Genomic DNA, 27,398 nt, shown 5'->3' with positions numbered 1-27,398 from the left:
ACTCCTAGGAAATGAGAGGCTTACTATGACCTAGCTTTCAAAGTATGCAGCAAGTTTCTAAGCAGCACAGAGATGCATTGTCTCCACTATTCATTAGAGGACCATACTTCTGATATATACTTGGCCCCTAGAGGACAAACAGATGCATTGCACTAAAGCCCAGCCTGGCAACAAATTGAATACAGTGGTACCTCATTTTAAGAACAGTCCGGTTTAAGAACAATTCGGTTTACAAACTCTGCAAAACTGGAAATAGTGTCCCAGTTTGAGAACTTTACCTCATCTAAGAACAGAATCCGAATGGTGGACGGGCACCGGTGGCAGGAATGCCTCATTAGGGAAAGCACGCCTCGGTTTAGAACAGTTTTGGTTTAAGAACGGACTTCCGAAACGGATTAAGTTAGTAAACCGAGGTACCACTGTACAGTATAGGAAATTCTCTTCTACAAATATAATCACCATTTTCATAAGCAAACTCTACTTTTGTGAATGCATTAAGTAGTTAGCGGTGGCATTGAACACAAACAGACAGACACACAAAACAACACACATTTGCTGCCCCATCAAACCAAATGGTATAGTGTGAAAAGCTGGATGCTGTGGCCTGAATTACACACATTTACACATGTTGCTTATTTCACATGGTTTATTTTGTTTCTCTTGTGCAAGGCAAGGGTGATCCATTTGGTTTAAGTCCATGAGACATGAAAGTGGACGTGGCTCAGTTCTAAGTCATTGATTTTCACAGTGCAGTGGGTGTCCTCCTTTTTGCTAACCTGGTGGCGTGTCATTCTTCTAGCAGCTAGCTTGCTTAAAGTACTTTGGTGTGCTCATGTGAAAACGATGGTTCATCTCATAATTGTGCCCATCTTGATAGCATCCAAACCTGTACAAAAATAATGCGTGAGACGTTCATGGTATAAGCATCTTTCTCCTTCCCTAATTGTGCAGCTTTATAGCAAAAAAAATGTAATTAGTAATATCAGGGTAGAAAATAAATTGAAATTAGGTTATTTAATTTTACTGCCCCAGTACACAGGTTTCCTTTTGCCTTTGGACACATATCTGGTGGAACTAAGCCCCACTGACTTCACTGAGACTTACTTCTGAGTAAACATGCATATACTGTAGTTGTGCTACATGATTCTTTGATTTCATTGAGACTTGGTACATAATGAACTATCCACAATGATAGAACAACTATCATTCAAATGGGACCTGCAGCAAAATGCTGCAGTGTTGAGTACTTTTGTTGGCGCTGTGGTCTAAACCACTGAGCCTAGGGCTTGCCAAGCAGAAGCTCGGCGGTTTGAATCCCTGCAACGGGGTGAGCTCCTGTTGCATGGTCCCTGCTCTTGCCAACCTAGCAGTTCGAAAGCACGTCAAAGTGCAAGTAGATAAATAGGTACCGCTCCAGCGGGAAGGTAAACGGCGTTTCCGTGCGCTGCTCTGGTTTGCCAGAAGCGGCTTAGTCAAGCTGGCCACATGACCGAGAAGCTGTACGCTGGCTCCCTCGGCCAATAAAGTGAGATGAGCGCCGCAACCCCAGAGTCGGTCACGACTGGACCTAATGGTCAGGGGTCCCTTTACCTTTTACTAGCCAGCCATTTTCTCTTCCAGGATACTCAATTTCAGTTTCTTCACATGCACAAGTCACTTTTCTGTATTTTATGCCCAGCATAAACTCTGAGTATGCACTATTCTCTTTGGGAGTGAGGTGCTCCCTTAGGCATTTTTTGTCTCATATATATATATATATATATATATATATATATATATATCTCAAACTAAATATGCTGACTCAGTTTCTCAGTGGCCCCATGTTGGCTACAATCCTGCCCATACTCGCCAGCTGAATTCATTCCCTGAGAGAGCGATTCTCAAAAAAAGTATTACAAAAACAGAATCTCTTTACTGCAAGTCATAGGTACAGGCTGCTAAACTTACGGATTTCAATATTTCATGTTCACAAAACTGATGGCAATTTCAAAGCCACTCACTTGAAAACATTGTGGCACATTTTAATTGTAAATGCACTAACCTTGTGGCAAAATGTGTTTCCTTCGATACTTCACTGGGGTCAATGGTGAGTTTGTCATTATCAATATAATTATCTGGGTCATCTGGGATTCTAAATTTTGCCATTTGAAGTTCAGAATCACTCAGATGAGCATGAGAAATTCGAGCATAGCCCAATCTGCCATAAATGCAAATAATTTTTTTCAATGAAGTAAAACATCTCATTCATTTTAATTTTTTACTCATTCAAGATTTCCAAATACAGTGGTACCTCGGGTTACATACGCTTCAGGTTACATACGCTTCAGGTTACATACTCCGCTAACCCAGAAATAGTGCTTCAGGTTAAGAACTTTGCTTCCGGATAAGAACAGAAATCGGGCTCCAGCGACTGTTTGCCATCCGATAATATAAATTGGCAGGTTTCAGGGTCTAATTAACTGCTTCTCAAGCTATTAATAGAATAAAATAATGGAACAATTCCCAGAGTTCCCTGGGAAGAGGGACTGATGGTTAACCACTCTGGCAATTGTAGCTCAAAAGGGGGAATAGGAGTCTCCTGACAAGTCTCAGCACTCTTAACAAACTAACATTCCCAGGATTCTTTGGGGGAAGCCATGACTGTTTAAAATGGTATGATACTGCTTTAAATTTATAGTGCAGATGAGGGCTCAGTTTGCACCAGTAAGGAATAATTTGACCTGCAGACAAAATTAAAACCATTTTAAGAAAGTTGCATCCACTTTGAACAAATACAAATGAATGGTAATCATTCATTTCTATAGGAAAAGGTTAAAGAGATGGAGACATTCCCATTTGCTGTGTACTCATTGCGTTTCCAGTACAGTCATACCTTGGTTTTCGGACAGAATCCATTCCAGAAGTCCATTCGACTTCTGAAAACCAAGGCGCGGCTTCTGATTGGCTGCAGAAGCTTCCTGCACTCAACTGGAAGCCACTGAAGCGACATCAGACATTCGGCTTCCAAAGAACATTTGCGAACCAGAACACTCATTTCTGGGTTTGCGGCGTTCAGGAAGAAGAAGAGTTTGGATTTGATATCCTGCTTTATCACTACCCGAAGGAGTCTCAAAGCGGCTAACATTCTCCTTTCCCTTCCTCCCCCACAACAAACACTCTGTGAGGTGAGTGGGGCTGAGAGACTTCAGAGAAATGTGACTAGCCCAAGGTCACCCAGCAGCTGCATGTGGAGGAGCGGAGGCATGAACCCGGTTCACCAGATTACGAGTCTACCGCTCTTAACCACTACACCATGCTGGCTCTCAAAGGAGCCAAAATGTTCGAGTCGCAAGTTGTTCGACAACCAAGGTACGACTGTACTGTGTTCTTAATGCATGTTCACACAATGCTATCCAAAAGACATGTGTATCCTGTACCTTATTATGAGATAAAGCTTCACACCTTCCAAATTCATCTCTAGTCAAGGTTTGAACACCCTTGCATAGAGTAAATCTATCCCCACCCCATAAACGCCCCCACCCCAGTGTGTACACAAACAGAAATGAATTAAAGCTGTACTGATGTTGAACAGCTGGAAGGGGAGAACAACTTCCATTTTCTGCAAGGTGTTACGTGAGATAAGAGTTGCACCCCATAGACATCCTTGAATGGACTTAACCGTCAAGGGGTCCTTTACCTTTTAATGTAAACACACCCTGTGTCACAGTCTGATGATACAATACCTGCCCCTCAAACTGGTCACTCAAAAATACAGAGCATGATACATGAAATGGCAGCTGAGTGTATGAGACAAGAAGAGAGCGAGGGTCTGTAGGCAAATAACCAAGGTATCTATTTAACGTACCTTATTAATCCACGATACATTATATAACTGCACCATCTATCTTGATCTGTGTTGTCGATATCCTAAGCAGCAGTAAAACAAATGCAAGGGGAAATGGTTCGTGAAAAAAGTTTCAGCAGATGCAGACAAAGTCACTGTGTTTATATGTTTCGGATGATCAAGCTATGAATTTGCAAAACCAGACAAACTACTGGTATTGAACTATTTTATTTTAAAATATTAGCCTGTGGGGATTGTGCAAATCATTCTAAGATTGATGCAAATCTTCCTGTGATCATGCTTTCCTGGCTATAATCACAGAATCCACATACTAGAGAGTGATATCAGCAGACTCTTAGTAACCCCAGTGTTTGCAGATGCTTAAATAATAAAAATAGCCCTATAGGAACTCAGGGGCATGGAATACTGAGAGATCGAGGGTGCAGTGGGGGGAACTTAGACAGTGAACATTGGGCTCCTGGAGAAATTGGTTGACAGAGCATTGCGTAAGTGGTCAGAACAGAAGTTGATCTATGATATGGCTCTAGTATCAGATGATATTTCAAAAAGGCTAAATGACAGAAGCAAGAATTGATGAGTGATTAGTTGCAACCTCGTCACATGAGAGGAGAGGTGGTTGTAAACAGTAGTTAAGAATGCTCTAAGCCTGAACGCTTCTTTGCTGACACCTCAGTTTGTTAACCTGGAAGGAAATCTGGATGTGGTTGAGTGTTTGTAGCTGTAAGTAAGTAAACAAGTGGGGAGGAACCCCCCTTTTATGGACTTCTGACACACCTATAGAAAAACCAAAAATGTGAACCAGAAGCATGTGCTGCTTAAGAATATGCTGGAGGGGTGAGGAAGAAAAACAATATAGACCAATCCTACGTATAAAGACTTGGCATTTAAATATGTAGTGTACTATGTTTATGTTTATAAGGGATGCGGGTGGCGCTGTGGGTTAAACCACAGAGCCTAGGACTTGCCAATCAGAAGGTTGGCGATTTGAATCCCTGTGACGGGGTGAGCTCCCGTTGCTCGGTCCCAGCTCCTGCCAACCTAGCAGTTCAAAAGCACGTCAAAGTGCAAGTAGATAGATAGGTACCGCTCTGGCGGGAAGGTAAACAGTGTTTCCGTGCGCTGCTCTGGTTCGCCAGAAGCGGCTTAGTCATGCTGGCCACATGACCCGGAAGCTGTACACCGGCTCCCTCGGCCAATAAAGCGAGATGAGCGCCGCAACCCCAGAGTCGGTCACGACTGGATCTAATGGTCAGGGGTCCCTTTACCTTTACCTTTGTGTTTGGAGTACAGTGGTACCTCGGGTTACAGACGCTTCAGGTTACAGATGCTTCAGGATACAGACTCCACTAACCCAGAAATAGTACCTCGGGTTAAGAACTTCGCTGCAGGATGAGAACAGAAACCGCACAGCGGCAGCGGGAGGCCCCATTAGCTAAAGTGGTGCTTCAGGTTAAGAACAGTTTCAGGTTAAGAACGGACCTCCAGAACGAATTAAGTTCTTAACCCGAGGTACCACTGTATTGAATGTTAAATAAGTGGGAGAGCTGAAGGGAGCATGGAACAGCAGCTATGGAGGGTAGGGATTTTTTTGTGGTTAGGTGAGAAAGCAGATGACGTGGATGAAATTGGGTTTAGGAGATGATTTGTTCTAATCACTTTCATTTCAGTCTTCCATTGACTATGCATTTCTCTTCATTGTTCTTTAGATGAGCACTCTGCTATCCAGCCTGGGTAATTGTCCACACAGTGCTTTTTGCACATTAAGATTCTGACCATCTTTTTTAAAACCAATGCATGCACAGTTTCATTTTAATTTACTATTATGCCATAAATATGCACCCAGGCCACCAAACTGTATTGTTACCGATCTTGTATTGTTACAAAAATGATTTAGGATCATAACTGTAATACCTTAACGTTGCCATTTTCAATTATTTGCAAGTAATCTCTGGAACCAGGAGCTGAAGTGATGTATCCTAGAAACACAACCTGGTTAGAGCTCATCTTCAATAAATTAGAAACAGCTATTGCTTGAAGCTCTCTATCTGAGTCTTCTCTGGGGGTGGGAAATAAGATACGATTCTTATTTGAAGGAAATGGCAAGAATTGCAATCATAAAATACGATTCATCTTTCTAGGGAAATTGCAATTTCTAGGGAGAGTGGAGGAATCACAAATATTTCTGCTAACAACTGCTATCCATTATATTTGTTGCTGATCACATTTGTGACCTACCCATTCTCAAAAATGTTCAAGGGGGAATACATGTAGTTACCCCATTTTATCTTCACAGCAGCCATGTGAGGTTGGTTAGGCTGAGAACTAGCAACATGCCCAAGACATGGTCTATATGGTTGAGCACAGATTTGAGTCCAGGTCTTCTCCCATCCATTTTAATCATGAGCAAGCACCATTAAAGATTGAAACTAAATGCAAACAACTCCAGGGCTCCAATATCAGCCAAGTTCTTTTCCCGTTCCCACCCTTGGTTTGCTTACCATCTAGCTTGATTAAGCATTCCGGAGAACTCAAAGCTTGTACACTATTTTGTAACATTTTGCCTGGTCTAATAATAATAATAACCCAGCCACTCTGGGCGGCTTCCAACAAAATATTAAAATACAATAGTCTATTAAACATTAAAAGCTTCCCTAAACAGGGCTGCCTTCAGGTGTCTTCTAAAAGTCTGGTAGTTTATTTCCTTGACATCTGGTGGGAGAGACCTCAGACACTGAGGTCCAGTGCCAAAGGCCTTCTGGCGGTTCCATCGCTGTGAGAAGCCAAGTTACAGGGAACCAGGCAGAGGGCCTTCTCAGTAGTGGCACCCGCCCTGTGGAACACCCTCCCACCAGATGTCAAGGAAATAAACTACCAGACTTTTAAAAGACATCTGAAGGCAGCCCTGTTTAGGGAAGCTTTTAATGTTTAATGCTGTATTGTGTTTTTAATATTTGGTTGGAAGCCACCCAGAAAGAATCTTGTTTATTTGTTTTTTATACATGACTTTGAATGTAAACACCAATTTGTAAAGCCAAATAAATTTTCTTTTTAAAAAAACTACTCAAAAGAACATGACTCCAGTTGATTCTAATCTTCAGTACTGGATGACATCCATCCATTACCGATATCAGTATTTTTCTCAGATGTGGATGGAATAATAATAATAATAATAATAATTGTATTATCTTAAATAGTTGGCTTATTTTCTGTTCAGGCAAGCAATTTTCATACATACTCTTCATTTCCAAAATGAGCAACCACAAAATCCACCAGTTTCCCTGTGAAGTTCACAGTCATGGAGATGGCTGGTGCTATCTCTCCCTCAGGAGAAGGGAGAAGGTGGTGTCTGGACTTCACAACTGGGTATCTTGACAGAACCATCATCCTGCATTACAATAAAGTAAAATTACTGAACAGAGCTAGTTCCAAAGCACAATGCAAACTAAAACCAGCACCTGCAGTTCAGTGACCCAAGGCAGTCGTCCAAGGTATCACCACTGGGTAGGAGACTTGATGAGCTAGGATGGGAGAACAGGGCAAAAGAGGCTGACTCAGGAAACTGGGTAATCATCTCATAGCTAAATAGGGTTTAAAGCCTGAGCAGGATTCAATAAAAGATAAGAGTGAAAATTATGGGATGTTGTGGCTTTAGGTCCAGGAACAGATAATGTTCTATGGCATGGCGGGGAAATCATGTAAGCCAACAAGTTCCTCTCTCACTTCCATATCATCATTCTAAGAAGTTATAGATGAGAATTCAAGGTACATGTTTTCCACATCTCACCCCATTTAATACCAAGACTGCAGCTTGGATAAAATGAGAAGCTGTGGTTAAGCAAAATATGAAGCAAAAGCTTGCAATCTCCTCATAGCCACACTGAATGAGACGGGGCAGGGCGGGGGGCAGATCTTGCAAGTCTGGAATTCACAGAGACTGCTTCGTGTCATGTAAAATTATGGTTTAGCGAAATCCAAACTAGACCTGTAGAGGACTGAGAGTTGGCTAAAGGCATGTTCAGGGTGCAGGACATGCCCCTATGGGATATGGGATAATGAAGGCATGTTAAAGGTAAAGGTAAAGGTACCCCTGCCCGTACGGGCCAGTCTTGACAGACTCTGGGGTTGTGCGCCCATCTCACTTAAGAGGCCAGGGGCCAGCGCTGTCCGGAGACACTTCTGGGTTACATGGCCAGCGTGACAAAGCTGCATCTGGCGAGCCAGCGCAGCACACGGAAACGCCGTTTACCTTCCCACCAGTAAGCGGTCCCTATTTATCTACTTGCACCTGGGGGTGCTTTCGAACTGCTAGGTTGGCAGGCGCTGGGACCGAGCAACGGGAGCGCACCCCGCCGCAGGGATTCGAACCGCCGACCTTTCGATCGGCAAGCCCTAGGTGCTGAGGCTTTTACCCACAGCGCCACCCGCGTCCCTGAAGGCATGTTATGAAATGCCATAATTCACAAGTATCTGCATCCAAAAAAGAAAGGAAAAAAACCCAGAAAAATGATACAACACAATAGCATTCTCATTACAATGCATCAAATATCTATGTCTTTAATCACCTATTGCACCTCTGTAATCAAATACAGTTCACTCACCCCCAAGTATGATCTCGGGTACTTGGGCCAAAATCTGTGTAAAAACCAAGTTTCTCTCCCAACCACATGGTTGGATCATTGTTCCCAATGAATGGCTTAGAAGCGTCACTCTCCACAATAGTAATAAAGTCTGCCCCTGGGAAAGAAAACAATGGGTTGAGAAGTGTAGCTATATTAATATACCTTCAGTATTGATTGATTGATTGATTGATTGATTGATTGATTGATTGAAAAGAGAGGCAAGCAAACAGTGGGAAACTGGCTTGTAATCTCTTAACATCAACCGTTTCAATTTTTTCTGTCAAAATGCAAAGAACAAAGCATATTATTGATTCTGCCATTTCTGCATTGTCTCATTGACTCTTTGGGTGAAAGGCTTTAGTATGCAAAGGAAAAATAATAATATGATCTCATCTTCTCACTCCATAGGAGCAATACTGGTTTTTGTGAAAGACAATATCTAATACAAATATCTAATAGAAAAAATTATGTCTCCTTGTGTTGCTCACCTGAATGACATTTCTGCTCCCCCCCAACATTGGTATGACATAATAGCAATCATAATTAACAACAAAAATAATTATAGCAACTGAAGGTTGTTCCCATTCTAGCCCAGAGCTCTGATTTCTTGGTTCTATACCCCTCTGCCGCAGGTGGAAGAGTCTATCACAGAAGACAAGAGAGGCATAATGCACAAGCTATATGATTTTGTTGAAAGTACCTGTTTGATTCAGAAGGACGGCCGATCGCTCTAAGCTGGACCACCCTTCATTATCATAGCCAAACCTGAATGGCCAAATCAGGGCTGAAAAGTTTTTCTTTGGAGGCTACAGATAAATCAGAAGGGAAAACAAAAAGTTCAGTCTCACTACATTTACAAACACGTTCTTTGACTAGTGTGCGAGCAATACAAAAGTGGCTGATAGGATTACAGAGGTTGGTATAAGATACGCATAATAAAAAGGTAAAAAGGGACCCCTGACCATTAGGTCCTGTTGTGGCTGGTACCTCGGGTTACAGCACTCATCTCACTTTATTGGCCGAGGGAGCCAGCATACAGCTTCCGGGTCATGTGGCCAGCATGACTAAGGCACTTCTGGCGAACTAGAGCAGCACATGGAAACACCGTTTACCTTCCTGCCGGAGCGGTACCTATTTATCTGCTTGCACTTGGATGTGCTTTTGAACTGCTAGGTTGGCAAGAGTAGGGACCGAGCAACGGGAGCTCACCCCGTCGCAGGGATTCGAACCTCTGACGTTCTAGAGTCCTAGGTTCTGTGGTTTAACCCACAGCGCCACCCGCATCCCTTATACACATAACATTTGCCCCAAAATAGAGAAAATAAAGGAAAGCATGACAAAAGGAAATAATGAATCCCAGTTCTCTTCCCTAGATGTATCCAAGTCTAAGTACATGTAACTGCAGTTGTATACCTTTCTCCTGTATCTCCTTCCCCTATTGCCTTCCTCACTGCAAGCTCTTTGAAACAGGAACTTGTCTTGTTTGCTAGTGAAAACTGGTAAGGTGCCGTATATAATGATATATACATCATACAAAAGGACAAAATATGGGGGAGTTATTCCAAAATTATGACCTAGTATAGGCTAGGGGAATGATCTGATTTAAAATTATTTTCAGTTACTCTTAATTAGGTCCAGTCTAGGATTTGCCGTGGGTGCTGTGGCTTTTGCATGTACATCTATCATTTTGTAGCTGAATGGTGACCATGCTCCGTCAAAAAGTGCTGAGTGCTGGAGCCTTACAGAAACTTTGAATTGTCATCATTTTGTATAATAATCAAGGCACAGCACACACTGAGTACTGTGAATTTGTCCTTAAAGATTAGGGGTCAGCAAACTTTTTCAGCAGGAGGGCCGGTCCACTGTCCCACAGACCTTGTGGGGGGGCCGGACTATATCTTTTTGGGGGGGGGGGGAATGAACAAATTCCTATGCCCCACAAATAACCCGGTAAAGGTACCCCTGACCGTTAGGTCCAGTCGCGGACAACTCTTGGGTTGCACGCTCATCTCACTCTATAGGCCGAGGGAGCCGGCGTTTGTCCGCAGACAGCTTCCGGGTCATGTGGCCAGCATGACTAAGCCGCTTCTGGCGAACCAGAGCAGTGCACGGAAACGCTGTTTACCTTCTCGCCGGAGTGATACCTATTTATCTACTTGCACTCTTTCTTTCTAACTGCTAGGTGGGCAGGAGCTGGGACCAAACAATGGGAGCTCACCCCGTCGCGGGGATTCGAACCACTGACCTTCTGATTGGCAAGCCCTAGGCTCTGTGGTTTAGACCACAGCACCACCCACATCCCTCACAAATAATCCAGAGCTGCATTTTAAATAAAACCACACATTCAACTCGTGTAAAAACGCCAGGCAGGCCCCACAAATAACCCAGAGATGCATTTTAAATAAAAGGACACATTCTACTCATGTAAAAGCATGCTGAATCCTGGACCATCCATGGGCCAGATTTGGAAGGTGATTGGGCTAGATCTGGCCCCCAGGCCTTAGTTTGCCTACCCATGTTAAAGATTGTTTCTGCACTAGTATTTTCATGTAAAGATGCAAGTATTATAAATGATACAGTCATACCTCCATTTACGTAACCCTCTGGTTATGTAAACTTCAGGATGCGCATGCGGCAAACCCATAAGTATTTATCGGTTTCGCCCTGCATGCATACACAGAAGCGGTCCTCAGGTTGCGGAAACCTGAGGGATCCTACCGGACCTCTGGAACAGATCCCATCCGCAACCAGAGGTACCACTATATTTCTTTATGATTTTGCAGCTTGAACTGAGTGAGTTGTGTATGTACCACTTAGAGATTATTGCAATTAAGTAGTATATCTGTCAAAATAAAATAAAGAGATAAAATCAAATTTAAATGGATTAAAAGTAAGCAAATAACTCACCCCATGTCCTAATTTTTTCTCATAAGCTTTGTATCGCAATCCTAATCCCAGCAGGCCTACCCCAACAAACAGCCACAGAGCTAGAAAAAAAATCAACCGAGTGTATATTAGTATAAGGGAGCCATAATAAAAATTGATTTGGGGGAATCTGCAAATAAGGTAAAGGTAAAGGTACCCCTGCCCGTACGGGCCAGTCTTGACAGACTCTAGGGTTGTGCGCCCATCTCACTCAAGAGGCCGGGGGCCAGCGCTGTCCGGAGACACTTCCGGGTCACGTGGCCAGCGTGACATCGCTGCTCTGGCGAGCCAGAGCCGCACACGGAAACGCCGTTTACCTTCCCGCTAGTAAGCGGTCCCTATTTATCTACTTGCACCCGGGGGTGCTTTCAAACTGCTAGGTTGGCAGGCGCTGGGATCGAGCAACGGGAGCGCACCCCGCCGCAGGGATTCGAACCGCCGACCTTTCGATAGGCAAGCCCTAGGCGCTGAGGCTTTTACCCACAGCGCCACCCGCGTCCCAATCTACAAATATCAACCATTAATAGCATGTCAGGAATAGTGCCCAACTTATATTGAGCTGGCAAATTCTTACAAAGGCAGTTTTATGTGTTCTCTACTAACTTGCCATTTATATTGTCATGCTGAAGTAGGGTTACAGGTCCAGGCGTCGTGCTCCCTAGTCCCCAACCCAGATAAATAAAAGACCACTAAGACTAGTTTGGATCAAAATAGGCCAAAACCTTATTGAATACAGATGAAAGAGGTTTGGCTTGGGCATGGGGCAATCAAAATACTTCCGGCCCACCCTCCAGAAGTGGCGTGCAGGTCAATCCAGGTGTGGGTTCCTAAGACCTACATCAAATAGGGAGACCCCCGCAGGGCCGTTTGGGGCACACGGACCCCACTACTTAGCCAATCACCACCTGTTGCTAGGCTTTCCTGTCTCCAAGCAGAATTTCTCATGTACGGTCATACCTCTTGTTATGTTTGCTTCATGTTACTTTTTTCAGGTTGCGTCCCGCAGCGACTTGGAAGTACCAGAAAGGGTTACTTCTAGGTTTCACCACTCGCGCATGTGCAGATGCACAAAATGACATCACACGCATGCACAGAAGCGGCGAATTGCATCCTGTGCATGCGCAGACGCGGAGACGCGGGTTGCGTTCCTTTCAGGTTGTGAACATTGCTCCGGAACGGATCCCGTTCGCAACCAGAGGTACCACTGTACTCTGTTTAACTTGGCTTGTAGCCAACACACTAATTGTCTACTCAAAAGCTGCACATACTCAATGTCTCAACAAGAACTTTCAAACATATCCACTGAACTCTTGGACTGATGAACAATGTTCAGCAATACAGTGATGTTGCAAAGACACTAATTTGGCAATAATTCAGCTGTTACAGATGACTTTTTAGGCAGGATTCTTGAGTGCATCATCTAAACTTGGATGTGGCCTAACACTTTGTTTATGCCTGAAGCACCCAAACAAACCCTCTAGCCTGGTCCATTTAATGACCTGTAAGTCTATCTGGCAATTTGTTTTTGAGAAATGAAGCGAAGTTATACTTACATAATTTGATGTATTTTTCACTTTCATGGAAGAACGGTTTATCACTACTTTTTACCCTAAACAAAGAGTGAAGATCCTTCCTGCATTCAACTAGTGTGCCTATGACAATAAACAGCATGGTGAACCCTGTAATCAAAATATAACAGATTGGGGGGTGGAGGTTACGACCAGCGGGAAGGGAAACTTGCACAAGAATACTCCAATATTATATTGTCAGTCAGCCAGCTTATAAGTACATAGAAGGTGAAGAGTTTAGCAATTTGCAAAGCTGATCCCTAATTCATCGCTTATGCATTAAGCCAACACAATAAACAGGACAAGGTGGGCATTTGGAACAGCCAGCATCAAATCTAATGTCCCCATTGGCTGATCCCAACTTTGCTTTCATGGCCAAAATGACACTACTACACACAGAGAGAGGCAGGAAGGGGAGGGAAGATATCAGCAGGCTTTGGAGGAACTTCAACGTTTGCAGAAGTAAAAAAAAAAAACTTGGGGGGGGGTCTTATGGGGTGGAATCAGAAAACAGTCCAATGAGGAATGAGCATGCTCAGTGCTCATGGAATGCTGAATATTTTTTGCCGGGGGGTGGGGCAGAAAACCAGGGAGGGAGGGAGAATGGAATGCAATGGAGTATACTGAACAGGGGCACTCCACGCTGCAACTTTGTCAAAGTACAGAAAGAACTGTGAAACCATTCTCGATTGTATTTTACAGTCTTTAGATACCCAAACCAAGTAAATCTGATGACTTTTCTTGGCTAAGAAGGGCAAACATACCCAAAAGAATATGAGAGCTTTCTCTAGCATAGATTCCACCGGGCACAAATTTATAAGCTGTGCACCACACACAGAAGAATGTTTCTAGCACAAGTATGAGCATGGCTGTACTCATGACTTTCCCAGGATGTAAACAGCTAACAAAGCATCCGGTTATGCGAGGCCACACGCACATTGTAAAGACAGCTAGGAGGTCGCCAGCAATGGCTGCATACCACGTTCGTAAGCCAAGCAGACCAGCTGCTCCTGCTGCACCTATTAAAAAACAGACAAAAAAATGATGCCAAAGTCACGAAACATTGCTATGTATTGTCATTCTGATCAATATGGCACCACTGTCATTTGGTTGTCGGTTCTACTCAGAGTAGGTCTAGTACTCTAGAACATAAGCTAGTCATGTCTATTAATTTTGATGGTTCTACTCTGATTAGAACTAATGTTGGCTACAACACACAATGAAAGATATGGCACCATAAAATCTCATGGAAACAACCCCTTTAGAAATATAACGCAGTATCAATATCCCCTTTATTATAATCCCCTCCCTTCAAGAGTCAAAAGCCAGAAATGAGTAAGGACTTAAGCTGTGAATCTAAGGCTGTGTGGAGATAAACTTTCGAACCAAAGCATGTTTTCAGAAGACTGTGGAATGTATAAGAGCTTTGTTCTGAGGCAGTCAAAAATGCCGTCGTCGCCATCTTGGGAAGCTCTGTTGGAGGAATAAGCCTGGAAGGAGGACAGTGAAAGAGGTGTGTTTATATCGTGGGAGAGACTCCTCAAAGAGGCTTTAAGAACGACAGAGCTATGAATTTACGAGGGAAAAAGTGATCTTATCTCCGAAGGTGACGATTTATGGGAACCATCTGGATGGAGGTTCATGACGGGAAATCTACGCAGGAGTATTATCGGTGTATATCGGCTTAAGGAGACCATCAGGAGAGACCATAAAGGACAAAGAGAAAATATTTGATTAAGAAGTGATGTGGAAACAGCAAGATAAGATTGGAAAGATCTATGAATATGTGTTTGGACTGTTTGAACATCTATTTGGACTTATTTGGACATTAATGCAGAAGTAATGATTAGATCAGAATCCTTCCTCGGATCTGGAAGTATGGGACCCCCCCCAACAAAATTTAAAAATTCGGCACTGTAATTTGGAATTTATGTGATGTGGTTTGATTTGATGTGATTGGCCGGTTAATAAAAAATTATTTAAAAAAAAATAATTATAATAAAACACCCCCATGAAAAAAAAACAATCACAGACCTTATTATAACTGGGATCGGAGTAAACAATAAAGGGTTCCCAAGACTAATAATGTCCTCAAACCAGTCTGATAGTTCTCCAGTTATTTAAATACTTTCTGTTGGGTTGCCATCTCTTGGAACTCAAAGAGATTCTGAAGCAGTTGACCCAGCATTTGGTAATACACTGTACTGAAAAACTGCTAAGGAGCTAGGAAGGTGGAATTGTCCAAGATGAATGGTAACCACTGTGATGACTAAGATGATCTCAGTATAGAAACTACTACTAGGGCAGAAACTGCATTGATGAGGATCAAGGTTTCACCCAGGAATGCCTAGACGCTATCAGCTTACCCAAGTATGGTAAACTAATTATGGATTAGAGTTTCCAAGCAAGCTTGAGTTCTAACACCTAAGATGATAAATGTTGTTTCTGTTCCTCCAACCATGAGCTAAAAACATATACATACTTCTTGCCGCCTGCTGTATAAGACAGTATATGAAAGCTCCCTGGATGGAGAAGTAATTGAGTAGATCCTTAAACCACTTACAGTGGAGTGTCAACATCAAAATGAAAGAACTATTCCATGACTAATTCATCCATATATATCACCTAAAAATGACTCTCAGATGAAGTCAATATGAGGGGGAACTGGATTACATATAAAGAATTGTTAGTAAAAGAAGGAGGAAAATGGAAAATGAAACCTTATGAAGAAGTGAAGGAGCATGTATATGATTGGTTGCATTATTATCAGGTTAATGAAATGTTTAAAAAGGATTTTAAAGTAAGAGGTTTTGATGAAAAAGAATCAAAATTTCAAATGGAAATAATAAATAATGAGTATAAAATTTTATCTAAAATGTATAAAATGTTGCTAGAATGGTACACAAAAAGCAAGGAAGTTAAATCGGTTATGATACACTGGGACAGAGATTTGGGTCATAATATACAGTTCAATGATTGGATAAAATTATGGAATGAAAATTTAAAATTTACGGCATGCACTGCGTTAAAGGAAAATGTTATGAAAATGGTTTATAGATGGTATATTACACCCGTAAAATTGGCAAAAATGTATAAAACATGTAATAAGTGTTGGAAATGTAAAGAAAAAGAGGGAACATTTTACCATATGTGGTGGGATTGCAAGAAGGTGAAGGGTTTCTGGGAATTGATATATAACGAATTGAAAAAGATGTTGAAATATACATTTGTTAAAAAACCAGAGGCTTTTCTTTTAGGAATAGTAGGAAATGAGATAAATAGAAAGGACTGTAACTGCAGCGAGAATATTACTGGCCCAAAAATGGAAACAGGAACAACTACCGACGTTAGAAGAATGGAGAATGAAACTGATGGACTATGCAGAACTAGATAAACTAACGGGGAAGATCAGATAACTACGAGACCAAAAGTTCATCGAAGATTGGGGAAAATTTTCAGATTATTTGAAATGTATATGTGATGAGCAAACAATGCTAGTGGGATTTCAAGAAGCTCTCTGAATGATTGAGGAATATTGTGTTGAAGAAAAATAAGAGGGTGAAGGTATGTAAATTGCAATATAAAAATTAGGAAATGTGTAACTGAAAAATTGAATAATGGATGATTGTTAGAGAGGCTGAAGGAAGTTCAAAAGAGAAAATATGTGATAAATTTAGATTGGATATTATAAATGTATGTTGGAAAATTAATAAAAAATATTTATTAAAAAAATGACTCTCAGATGAACTCATGCTGTGAATTTCACCATGGGCGAGATCCCCAAGTCTATACAGTTCAGCAAATGAAGAACGTATGTCTCCTTTCCCCGTTCCTACTAATGAAATGTCTTAGGGACTGCAGAACATTTATTCTTACCCATAAGGCACCAACCACACAGGGCGCAGGTAGACCAAGGCCAGAAAGACAGCATTAGTCCATGAGCCAGTCCTAAGAGAATGGCGCCTCTGTAACAATGAGAGAACAGAGAATTATTGCATTTTTCGAAAGAAACAACTCAAAGAGAAGGCACAAGCTAAACTTAATTCCTTTCTTTTCCTCTGGCCTGAATCTGAAGAGGATTTGGACAAGCAAGTTGTTATGGATAGACTAGCTAAATATTTCCCAGCCAGTTACAGTCAGTTTTATTGTAACAAGCAGTGCCCGACTTTATAGCAAGGGTGGAGCAGGAAGGAGGTGCAATTTGACAGCCGTGTCTGAGATTTTGCTCCCTCTTTCAACTATATGCTAGACTGCAGACCATTTATGTTACCAGTGGTCCACAAGCTTTACCCAGGTGGTCCATGGCATGTCTGTGGATTTGTGGTTGAGGATGGGAAATGGCAGATCCATTGCATTCAATATTCACATTGATTTTTAACTGCAACCAATGGAGTGGACATAACCCTGTTTTCTAAATATGCATGTCCAGCCTGCACAGTATTCTGTTGTCTGAATAGGGCTCCTGAGTCACACAGATGCTCTTACGAAGGCTGTGTTAGTAATAGCAACAACAACAACAACAACAACAACAACAACAACAATTTATTATTTATACCCCGCCCATCTAGCTGGGTTTCCAGAGCCACTCTGGGTGGATCCCAACAGAATATTAGAAACACGATAAAACATCAGACATTAAAAACTTCCCTAAATAGGGCTGCCTTCAGATGTCTTCCAAAGGTCAGGTAGTTGTTTATTTCCTTAACATCTGAGGGGAGGGTGTTCCACAGGGCAGGCGCCACTACCGAGAAGGCCTTTGCCTGGTTCCCTGTAACCTCACTTCTCACAGTGAGGGAACCACCAGAAGGCCCTCGGAGCTGGACCTCAGTGTCTGTGTAGAACGATGGGAGTGGAAACGCTCCTTCAGGTATACTGGACCGAGGCTGTTTAGGGCTTTAAAGGTCAGCACCAACACTTTGAATTGTGCTCGGAAACATACTGGGAGCCAATGTAGGTCTTTCAGGATCAGTGTTGTATAGTCTCGTTGAATTTGTAGGGACTTGCATCTAACTAAACATGCTTTGAATTGTGCTACACACTACCTAAAAACCCCAATAGCTTCGCTATCAAGGAATGTGAGCTGATAACCATTCCAAATATGAAAGACAAAACATGGAAATGGTTTTATCAACCTTGTAACCTGATACCTTCAGGCAGTAAAAAATTAAATAACACAATGATGGTAATAATTTACTTGCCACCCTACACCCCTAATGAGAACTTAGCCCCACCCCTCCCAATTGTATCATGCATCCCTTTAGTCCCAAGGGGATGAGGCACATGTGTGTCATTAAAGCCAATACCAGTTTATATGTAGGGATTACTGTCCAGGGTTGCTTTGGAACTTGTTGTTGTTACCAGGATTTCATGACCTCCAAGCTCCACCTGTTTGGGATTTGATATTTTTAACTTGCTTAATAAAATACTAGGAGAGCACACACATTACCCATGTGGATTAGGATCTGGCCCAGGTTGCGGGTGTCCACTCACTGCCCATCTAGAAACTAGGGAGACCTCTCCAAAAATCCAGAAGGTGAGGAACATTAGGCTGCCAAAAGCTGTCCCTGACAAAAACCAGTTAGAACCATGAATGGTTTCCTTTGCTGCGTTTCCAATCTTGTTTGCTTCTTGTTTTTGGCTTTTAGTACCTTAAAAAAGTGGAAAACATTGATTAAGCAAATCAAGGACTCAGCTACACAGCTGCAAATAAAATGTTTTTAAAGTGTTGTAAAGTGCAATATACAAATGCAACACTAGATGGCGACAGCAAGCTATGCAAAATTCAATCTATTTTTCAAAACTTTTTTTAACAAGCATTTCACTGCGTTTTTTTATATGCGTGTAGATTACACCCAAGAGTATGAAGTCATAAGTGTTCAGAAATTTCTAAGAAGATTTTTACATAACACAAAAGACACAGTTAAGAGGGTCTCTAATGGCAATTCTAATAGTATAAACACCAACAACTGGGAAACACTGGCCTGCGAGCATTCCAATTGGAGAACAGCTCTTACCAAAGGTGTCATGGACTTTGAAGACACTCGAATTCAGGACGAAAGGGAGAAACGTGCTAAGAGGAAGGCACACTTGGCAAACCCTCACCGTGATCAACTCCCACCCAGAAACCTATGTCCCCACGGTAGAAGGATGTGCAAATCCAGAATTGGCCTCCACAGTCACATACAGACTCACTCTTAAGATCGTGTTCATGGAAGACAATCTTACTCGGCTACGAGGAATCGCCAAAGAATAAAGAAGAAGGAGTGATGGTGATGGGAGGAATCGAGGCAGGTATCAGGGGTGATCCCTTCGGAGGCACAGAGTCCCCAGCAATTGCTTGAGGATGCTTCCTCCTGATGCCAGGCCTGATAATAGAGGAAGTTGGAGGTTAGGGTGCCCGTGAGACAGCGGAGGAAGGCAAAAGTCCTGAGGAACAGAGAGGAAGATGAAACAGAGGCAAGGGGAATTAAAGATGGAGTTGAACAGGGAGATAAATTAGGATTACCATTTGCCCACTCACTCAGTCGTAGCTCATATTTATGGTCATGCTTTTCCACACATACCACCCCCAAAATTCTGCTGAGGATATACAAAGAAAGGAATGGCTTCATTTTGAATTGTCACCTGTATATGTTCGCTCAAGTGCTGCTACGAAGCCTAGGATAGTTATAGTAACATTGGCAGTTGTACAGTTCCATACTGGGTTTAACGATGTATAGCAAATCCGAAGAACAAGAAGAAGAATTTTTCCTAGTATAAATCCCCAGATTCTGCAGTATCTGTAAAAGCAGAACATTTAAACATATATATTTTTAAGGAATGCGCAAACAAATAAGCTAAAATAGCTGTAGTATTAAGTAGAAATCTGCTTTAAGATTAAAGCTTTTTCACGGTTTTCGATTACTGTCAAAGAAGACAGCTTGCTACTTATAATGCAAGATTTGCGCCCTCTTTTACAATACCTTTGTAAAGAATTGCCAGACCACCATGTTACTGTCTGAACTACCAATGATGAAGAAACACCCATGGCCAAGATGAAGAGTCGAAGGTAAGCATTTGGAGCGTGGTATGAAAGAATGCTCCCTGTAAAGAGAAACACATTAATAAAATAAAAATTGTATAATTTAGCTACAGTTGAGCACTATTAACACCCATTTGTTCCAATGGGAGAGTAAAGTATGCAACTGTCTCTCCCTTTGAAATCAGTGGACTCCCCACTTATGTGCGGTGCCGGGAAATAATTAAATAAAATGATTTAAATTGCAAAAAGGCGTGAAAGGGGCAAAAAACAAAAACAAAAAATGGTCTGAAAAGAGCAGGAAAACTGCAAAAATGGCACAAGCACCATCAGCAAGTGAAATCTGACCCACAGCCAAGCACTTCAGGGCAGGAGCGGATCTACTATGAAACCAACTTCAGGACTCCTAATCCTGGAGAGGCCCCAGAAGCAATTTTAGTTAACATTGCTTTAAAATGTTGGGTCTACTCTAGGAGATTCCTTATGAGCACAGCTGTCAACTTTTCCCTTTTCTTGCGAGGAATCTTATTCGGAATAAGGGAATTTCCCTTTAAAAAAAGGGAAACGTTGACAACTATGCTTATGAGTCGCTCGACACAAATTGATTAATGTTTTGTTGTATATATTTCAACCATCCCGAAGTTTGAGAGACAGTAGCAATGAAGTTGTAAAGGTGTGCTGATCTGTTGTGGAACAACCCCATTGCAGAAGATAACAGTGGTTACCCAGACCTCATTGCTGGTTGTGAAGGGGGGGGCATGACAGTTTGAGCTTCAGAGCCCCTGAAATGTAGGTCTGCCACTTCTTCAGGGTCCTGTCTACCTCTGAATCACAGCCAGGCACTTTAGGCTACCGGTCTACCCCCCTTTTCGTCGTTTCCACATTGTCCTCCAGCGATGAGGAAAACTGAGAGCCACCATTGCGACCATTCATGCCAGTCTGGTAAGCACTGTTGGTTTTTTTTAAAGGGTTTTCAGAGGTTTAGAGAGTGTTCACAGGCTTTTTAGATGGTGTTCCTCATTATATGCGATTTCACGTATACACACAGTAGCCGGGAATGTAACCCCTGTGTAAGTTGGGAGACACATGCTTAACAATGACGTATTTTTATTTTTTGTTAGAAAGGGTAATGTGAGTTGACCCAACTGGTCAGGTGATCTGAACACAGAAAAGAATTAGTGTTTCACCGGGATATTAAAAGTTCATATGAAATGACTTTTGATCATACACCTAAAAGCAACTAGCTATGCGAACACTGATACAGTACTACATTTGTATAATCTAATAATACGTTCCAAGTTTAAGGAGAATCTTTAGAAGAAATGGCACTCCATTCTTAACATAGCTGAGAATGATTTGTATTCCAAACAAGGCAATTGCAGCTTTATGATGGGGAGGCAGAATAGAAAGGTGTTAAATCAACAGATACACTGGCCTGGTCCCATGTTTGTCAGTAAGATTTATTCCGCAGGCCCACACCCTGAAACTTGAAAGTAGGATAAACCCTGATACTTGAAAGTAGTCCCACCGGTAGCTGTGGAATGCCTTAGTGAATGTGCTGAATTTTAACTGTCTCTATTCTCTTTCCTAGAAGGCTGATCGCCGAAGAATTGATGCTTTTGAATTATGGTGCTGGAGGAGACTCTTGAGAATCCCAAGGACTGCAAGAAGATCAAACTGATCCATTCTTAAGGAAATCAGCCCTGAGTGCTCACTGGAAGGACAGATCCTGAAGCTGAGGCTCCAATACTTTGGCCACCTCATGAGAAGAGAGGACTCCCTGGAAAAGACCCTGATGTTGGAAAAGATGGAGGGCACAAGGAGAAGGGGACGACAGAGGACGAGATGGTTGGACAGTGTTCTCAAAGCTACCAGCATGAGTTTGACCAAACTGCGGGAGGAAGTGAAAGACAGGAGTGCCTGGCGTGCTCTGGTCCATGGGGTCATGAAGAGTTGGACACAACTAAACGACTAAACAACAACATGTTTTGAAAAGTTCAGCCTGACACCTTGCTGTTGCCAAGCTTTTCGAAGACACTTTAGAATTACAAAAGTGAACTTACCAATCATGCTCAGCCTTAGCAAGGCTAGAATGTGCTTCTTGTTGGCCTGCCTCCAAAGTGGACCAATCATCAGAAACATCGGAGAGAGGAAAGCAAGAGCAAAAACCTCTAAGCCAGTAAGTTCCAATGTTTGTAAAGGAAAAAAATAGATCATTGGTGGAAGGGCATGATAAAGAGACCAGGAAGCATAACCTGAAAGAAAGGAGAAAATTGCAGAGTGAAATTCATCTGATTTTCTAAATACTGTTATGAGTTTGTGGGGGAGCCTTCTAACCCTGGATCCAGCAAATGTTAAAATATAAGCCAGGTTAGCTTCCTGAGTTGAGCTGATAGCCTGGGTGATGAGCCATTAAGGGAAACAAAGGAGGGGGGTTCTTTGCGAGAGGGGAAATGGGTGAGCCCCCTCCACCAGCTCACAGTAAATTAGAAGGATGAAGCAGGGTTAAGATTAGAGTTTTGAAATGATGCGATTTAGAAAAAAGCAGCAAGCTGGAAAGAGTCGTGGCTGATTTCTGCCTAAATCCAAGGTTGTGGCTAGGGGTGAAACAAGACCCTTTTAGGATGTTAATGCTGTGAACCCCTCCATCATAGGTTTGGGTTGTAAAGGTAAAGGGACTCCTGACCATTAGGTTCAGTCGTGGCTGACTCTGGGGTTGCGGTGCTCATCTCGCTTTATTGGCCAAGGGAGCTGGCGTACAGCTTCCGGGTCATGTGGCCAGCATGACTAAGCCACTTCTGGAGAACCAGAGCAGCGCACAGAAATGCCGTTTACCTTCCCGCCGGAGCGGTACCTATTTATCTACTTGCATTTTGATGTGCTTTCGAACTGCCAGGTTGGCAGGAGCAGGGACCGAGCAACGGGAGCTCACCCAGTCGCGGGGATTCAAACTGCCGACCTTCTGATCGGCAAGTCCTAGGCTCTGTGGTTTAACCCACAGCACCACCCACGTCCCAACGGGTTTGGGTTGTATATATGTGTAAATAAACCATATATCATACAGACACCACACTCTCATTCCAAAAGGAAACACAAACCCTGGGTAAGTGCCTGGAACCCCTGGAAACTTCCACCCCTTGGATATTGGGGTGGCATGCAACAATATTATTTGGGTACCAAACCTGAAAGCTACATTAAATTACAAACATATTATTTCTTTCTGTTGGTGGTGTATTGGCCTTTAACAGCAGTGGGAGAGTTTCTCCAGTCTCTATTCTACCAGAGTTAATCAGTCACAGAAATAATAAATCAATCACTTTTCTTTGCGTTACAAGTTTATTGTGATACCGTTTGTTGAAATAAGGGAGAGTGGGCACATGGATGACAGCAGCGGTCTGCTGATAGACAACCCTTGGCTATTTCAAAAGGACCATGATAGGCATTCATTGCGTGGGGAAAGATTCACCATCATGATACCACCCTCCTAAACTATGTTCTTCAGCTCATATCCACCACCTTCCCACTTGGGGCCTAGCAGCATTTCCTACATTAAATTCAGCCATGAGGTATTGTGCTTTGCTGATTCCGAGTTGTCGACCCATTGCTCAAAAGAGGGTGAATATCACATGAGAAATATGTAAAATAACTAAGGAAGTATTAGACATTGGCCCTACTAAACATCTTCCAAGACAACAATGCCCATTTACACCACAAAGCACTCATAGCCCACCTACTTTCAGCAGCCAGAAACACCATAACCAGGCACTGGAGAGACCTGTCAGGAGTAAGCATGGACCAATGGTACCAAATAGTATGGGAAACAGCCCTACTAGAAAAATTAACCAATAAACTGAAACTGACATGGGGACAAACAGAAGAAGACGCCTTTACCCCAGTATGGCTCCCCTTTATCACTTACACAGCCCAACAAGACAATGACAATAATCCACCAACAGCATACAAATCAATATGACTAACCTGATCCAAAACACCCACCCACCCCACTCACACACAAAAACAAAGATCACCACAGCCAATCACAAACAAACAACCACACCCTAGGCCAACCCCAACCTCTCTCACCACCAAAGGAACACAAGTGAACAGCACAAGCAACGCTGACACCAAACCCTACATACATTAAGCATAATAGAAACATCACCACCCCACCCCACCCCCACCCATCTTCCCCCCCTCCACCCCTTTTTTTTCTCCTCCTAATGTCTCAACAAATGAAATGGATTTGTAAAAATGTTACATGGAAAAAATACGAGAGACATTACACATAAGAAAATATTTAATAAAAAAAGAGGGTGAATATTCATTTTTAAAACTGAAGCCCTGAACTTAAGAAGTAATTTTAAAATCTGTCTGGGTGTCTCTGAAATCTTACACACAGGTGCAACTTGAGCAGCTGTACCTCAAGGGTCCTTGAAGGAGATGATCGTGACATGGTGCCAAAGCAGGCAGTCTCCGTTAGTTTCAGAAGCTGCATTGTCCTGGCACCTGACTCAGAAGAAGACACTAAGCCTGGCAGAAAGTTTTGGTAGTCCAAGTGCTTAACTACTTCAGGGAAGAGAGGGAATGAAAGACTTCTTTGACTCCCCATCTTCTGCTGGACATGTAAGGAGCTGACATTCATTGGCATTCAAGGATCATGGCATCCATTGACAGACATTTTAAACCATGCCCACCCAAGATTGAGGAAAAAAGAGCCTTCACTCCATAGATAATGTCCCTGTATTGGAATCCAAAACCATTAGAACACATTCTCCATAAGAAATGTGATTATATGTCATAGAATCCTGGAACTGTAGAGTTGGAAAAGGACCCCAAGCATCATCTATTTTAGCCCTCTGTAAAGCAGGGGTCAAACCAGCCACCATGGCATTATATCAGCACCATGCTCTAACCAACTGAGCTATCCAAAACCTGCGAAGCTTTAGGCTAAAATCCTAATCCCATTTACCTGAATTCAATAGGATTTACTCCTCAGAGCATCTAAGGTAACAAGCATTCAACACAAATGCACTGTATCAGGGGAAAATTCTTTGCAAGGTACAGTGGTACCTTGGTTCTCAAACTTAATCCATTCTGGGAGTCCATTCAACTCCCAAAACCGTTTGAAAACCAAGGCGCTGTTTCCAATTGACTGCAGGAGCTTTCTGTAGTCCAGCGGAAACCGTGTCAGATGTTCAGCTTCCAAAAAACGTTTGCAAACCAGAACAATTACTTACAGGTTTGCATCGTTCAGGAGCCAATTTGTTCGGGAGCCAAGCCATTTGAGAACCAAGGTACCACTGTATTAGGAGAAATTTGCACAAGGATGCAGATGAATTTTCGTTAGGACTAAAAAAAATCTCAAACAGACATGGAGAGCTGCGATTAATATTGGAAAAATAAGATACTGTGAAAAACTGAAATTAACAGATACACCTATCCCACTGAGTTCACTGGGACCTACACCCAGGTAATTGTGTATAGGACTGCAGTATAATTCACCATTACAGTTCACAACACTCAATATGAAAAAAAAATCTTCGGTTGTGCCTAGGCAAACAAAGTCGCTCCATACTGATAGGAAGACAATCTAACCTTGATCATTCTCAAGAGCAAATCATGCTATGAACTGAGAAATAAATGTATCCCTGGGAGTTACATGATAGGAACAGGAAAAAATATAGTGCTACCACGTTTCCTGAGAAGTACAAGGGCAACATTATAGGTTTTGCTTTATTTTGTATGACAAGCAGTGGAGATGTATGTTTGGTGTATGTGTGTGCTTTGTAATAGCTATTTCATTTGCAAGTATTCAGGCAGGCCATACTGGAAGCAAGCAGACCCTGAAAGCAGGTAGCACAATCACAAATCCTGCATTCGATCCCAAAGAACAATTGTGGCTCATGGATGCTTCTTGTTTAGGTAACTCAGCTGAAAATTCTCAGCTGTTTGTCAGAGGCATAGAGAACACAGGATGGTGGTACACTCATCTTTTAAACCTAGGTGTTCCCAGGTAATATAGAAAATTAGGGCCCTTCCAGACTTTATTTCTGTAGGTGTATGCTGCAACATGTTGCTAAGGCAATAAAAGACCTCATATGGTCTCCAGTAATATAATGTGAGCCTACTGGAGGGAGAGTTATCCAGGAATATAAGCCACAAAGTCAATTTATCCCTCACCCACATACACTTTTTGCTTTTAAAATTGTGCTCACTTATTATGTGATTGGGTCAGATCTGGGTTTAAACAGCTGAGTCTATCATCACGCTTACCCTTTGTCGTGCTCTTTCCAGGCAGAGGTCTGTATTTGAATGCTCCATATCTGAGTGGGTTTTGTCTTTTTTTGTTTCTTTGCCCTGAGCTTTCCCTGTGAATACTTGCTCTTTAAAGCTGAATCAGAGCAAATGTCAAATCAACGTTTTCCGCATGTGCTCTGATTGAGCTTTAAAGAGTGGGGTTTCATGGGGCAAGTTCTGATGCAAAAAAGGGGGGTACTCTGAAACACGGGATGCGGGTGGCACTGTGGGTTAAACCACAGAGCCTAGGACTTGCCGATCAGAAGGTCGGCGATTCGAATCCCCGCGACGGGGTGAGCTCCCGTTGCTCAGTCCCTGCTCCTGCCAACCTAGCAGTTCGAAAGCATGTCAAAGTGCAAGTAGATAAATAGGTACCGCTCCGGCGGGAAGGTAAACGGCGTTTCCGTGCACTGCTCTGGTTCGCCAGAAGCGGCTTAGTCATGCTGGCCACATGACCCGGCAGCTGTACGCTGACTCCCTTGGCCAATAAAGCGAGATGAGCGCCACAACCCCAGAGTCGGTCACGACTGGACCTAATGGTCAGGGGTCCCTTTACCTTTACCTTACTCTGAAACACAGAGCTTTAAATGCAATGCTTAGAAAGACCTTCACCCCCTGCAACAAGTGTGGATAAGCCCTGAGCCATTATGTGCAGTTGTGAACCTGACTTTGTCTCCAAATTTACACTGCTATTCTGTTATAACCTTCACCCCTGCAACACACAAATGCTAGTTAGAGATCTCAGTCTTACAGGTAAATTTTCGATTACACTAAACAAGAAATCATTCATCCAGCAGCAACTATACTACTACTTTTTTGGAGAGCCAATTCTCCAATTCTTATTCATTAGCAATTTAGATTGAAAATATTAATCGAAGCAGATGTGTTTTTTTGCCTAACCTGGAACGTAGGATATTTGCTCTGGAAATATTCCCTTTAAAAAACAACAACAGCAGAGCAATTTGTCAACATAGCAACACTTTTAAACTCTGAAATCAACCGGGAGGAGTGTCAAATCGAACTAAGAGATGCTTTTAAAACAACAGTGAATTAAAAAGCCGCTTACAATTATTATCTCGGAGCTTTTAAGTATTCAACATAGACTGGAAATATTACGTACCCAGGAA

General features: G+C 42.5%; 1 protein-coding gene across 2 annotated transcripts in view; it reads right to left on the bottom strand.

Moving 5' to 3' along the window:
* Positions 1–632: 632 nt before the first annotated feature.
* CWH43 (cell wall biogenesis 43 C-terminal homolog) overlaps positions 633–27,398 on the bottom strand; it is a 39,246-nt gene continuing 12,480 nt past the window's right edge. Inside the window, exons 3-17 of one of the 2 annotated variants that reach the window (XM_053403639.1) lie at positions 22,038–22,229; positions 19,919–20,039; positions 19,581–19,735; positions 18,403–18,604; positions 16,833–16,921; positions 13,721–13,975; positions 12,942–13,067; positions 11,371–11,450; positions 9,164–9,269; positions 8,443–8,578; positions 7,080–7,229; positions 5,756–5,900; positions 3,845–3,906; positions 2,042–2,197; positions 633–886 (exon numbers count right to left, since the gene is read on the bottom strand). In XM_053403639.1, coding sequence (XP_053259614.1) covers positions 796–886; positions 2,042–2,197; positions 3,845–3,906; positions 5,756–5,900; positions 7,080–7,229; positions 8,443–8,578; positions 9,164–9,269; positions 11,371–11,450; positions 12,942–13,067; positions 13,721–13,975; positions 16,833–16,921; positions 18,403–18,604; positions 19,581–19,735; positions 19,919–20,039; positions 22,038–22,191 — 2,028 coding nt within the window. In that variant the 5' untranslated portion in view covers positions 22,192–22,229 and the 3' untranslated portion in view covers positions 633–795. Of the gene's footprint in view, positions 887–2,041; positions 2,198–3,841; positions 3,907–5,755; positions 5,901–7,079; positions 7,230–8,442; positions 8,579–9,163; positions 9,270–11,370; positions 11,451–12,941; positions 13,068–13,720; positions 13,976–16,832; positions 16,922–18,402; positions 18,605–19,580; positions 19,736–19,918; positions 20,040–22,037; positions 22,230–27,398 lie in introns of those variants that run through there. The other variant, XM_053403640.1, reaches the window with a different exon arrangement.

This window comes from Podarcis raffonei, chromosome 9 (assembly GCF_027172205.1).
Source record: "Podarcis raffonei isolate rPodRaf1 chromosome 9, rPodRaf1.pri, whole genome shotgun sequence".
Lineage (NCBI taxonomy): Eukaryota > Metazoa > Chordata > Lepidosauria > Squamata > Lacertidae > Podarcis > Podarcis raffonei.
Note: the sequence above shows the minus strand (reverse complement) of the source record. Positions and strands in the feature narration are given on the sequence as shown.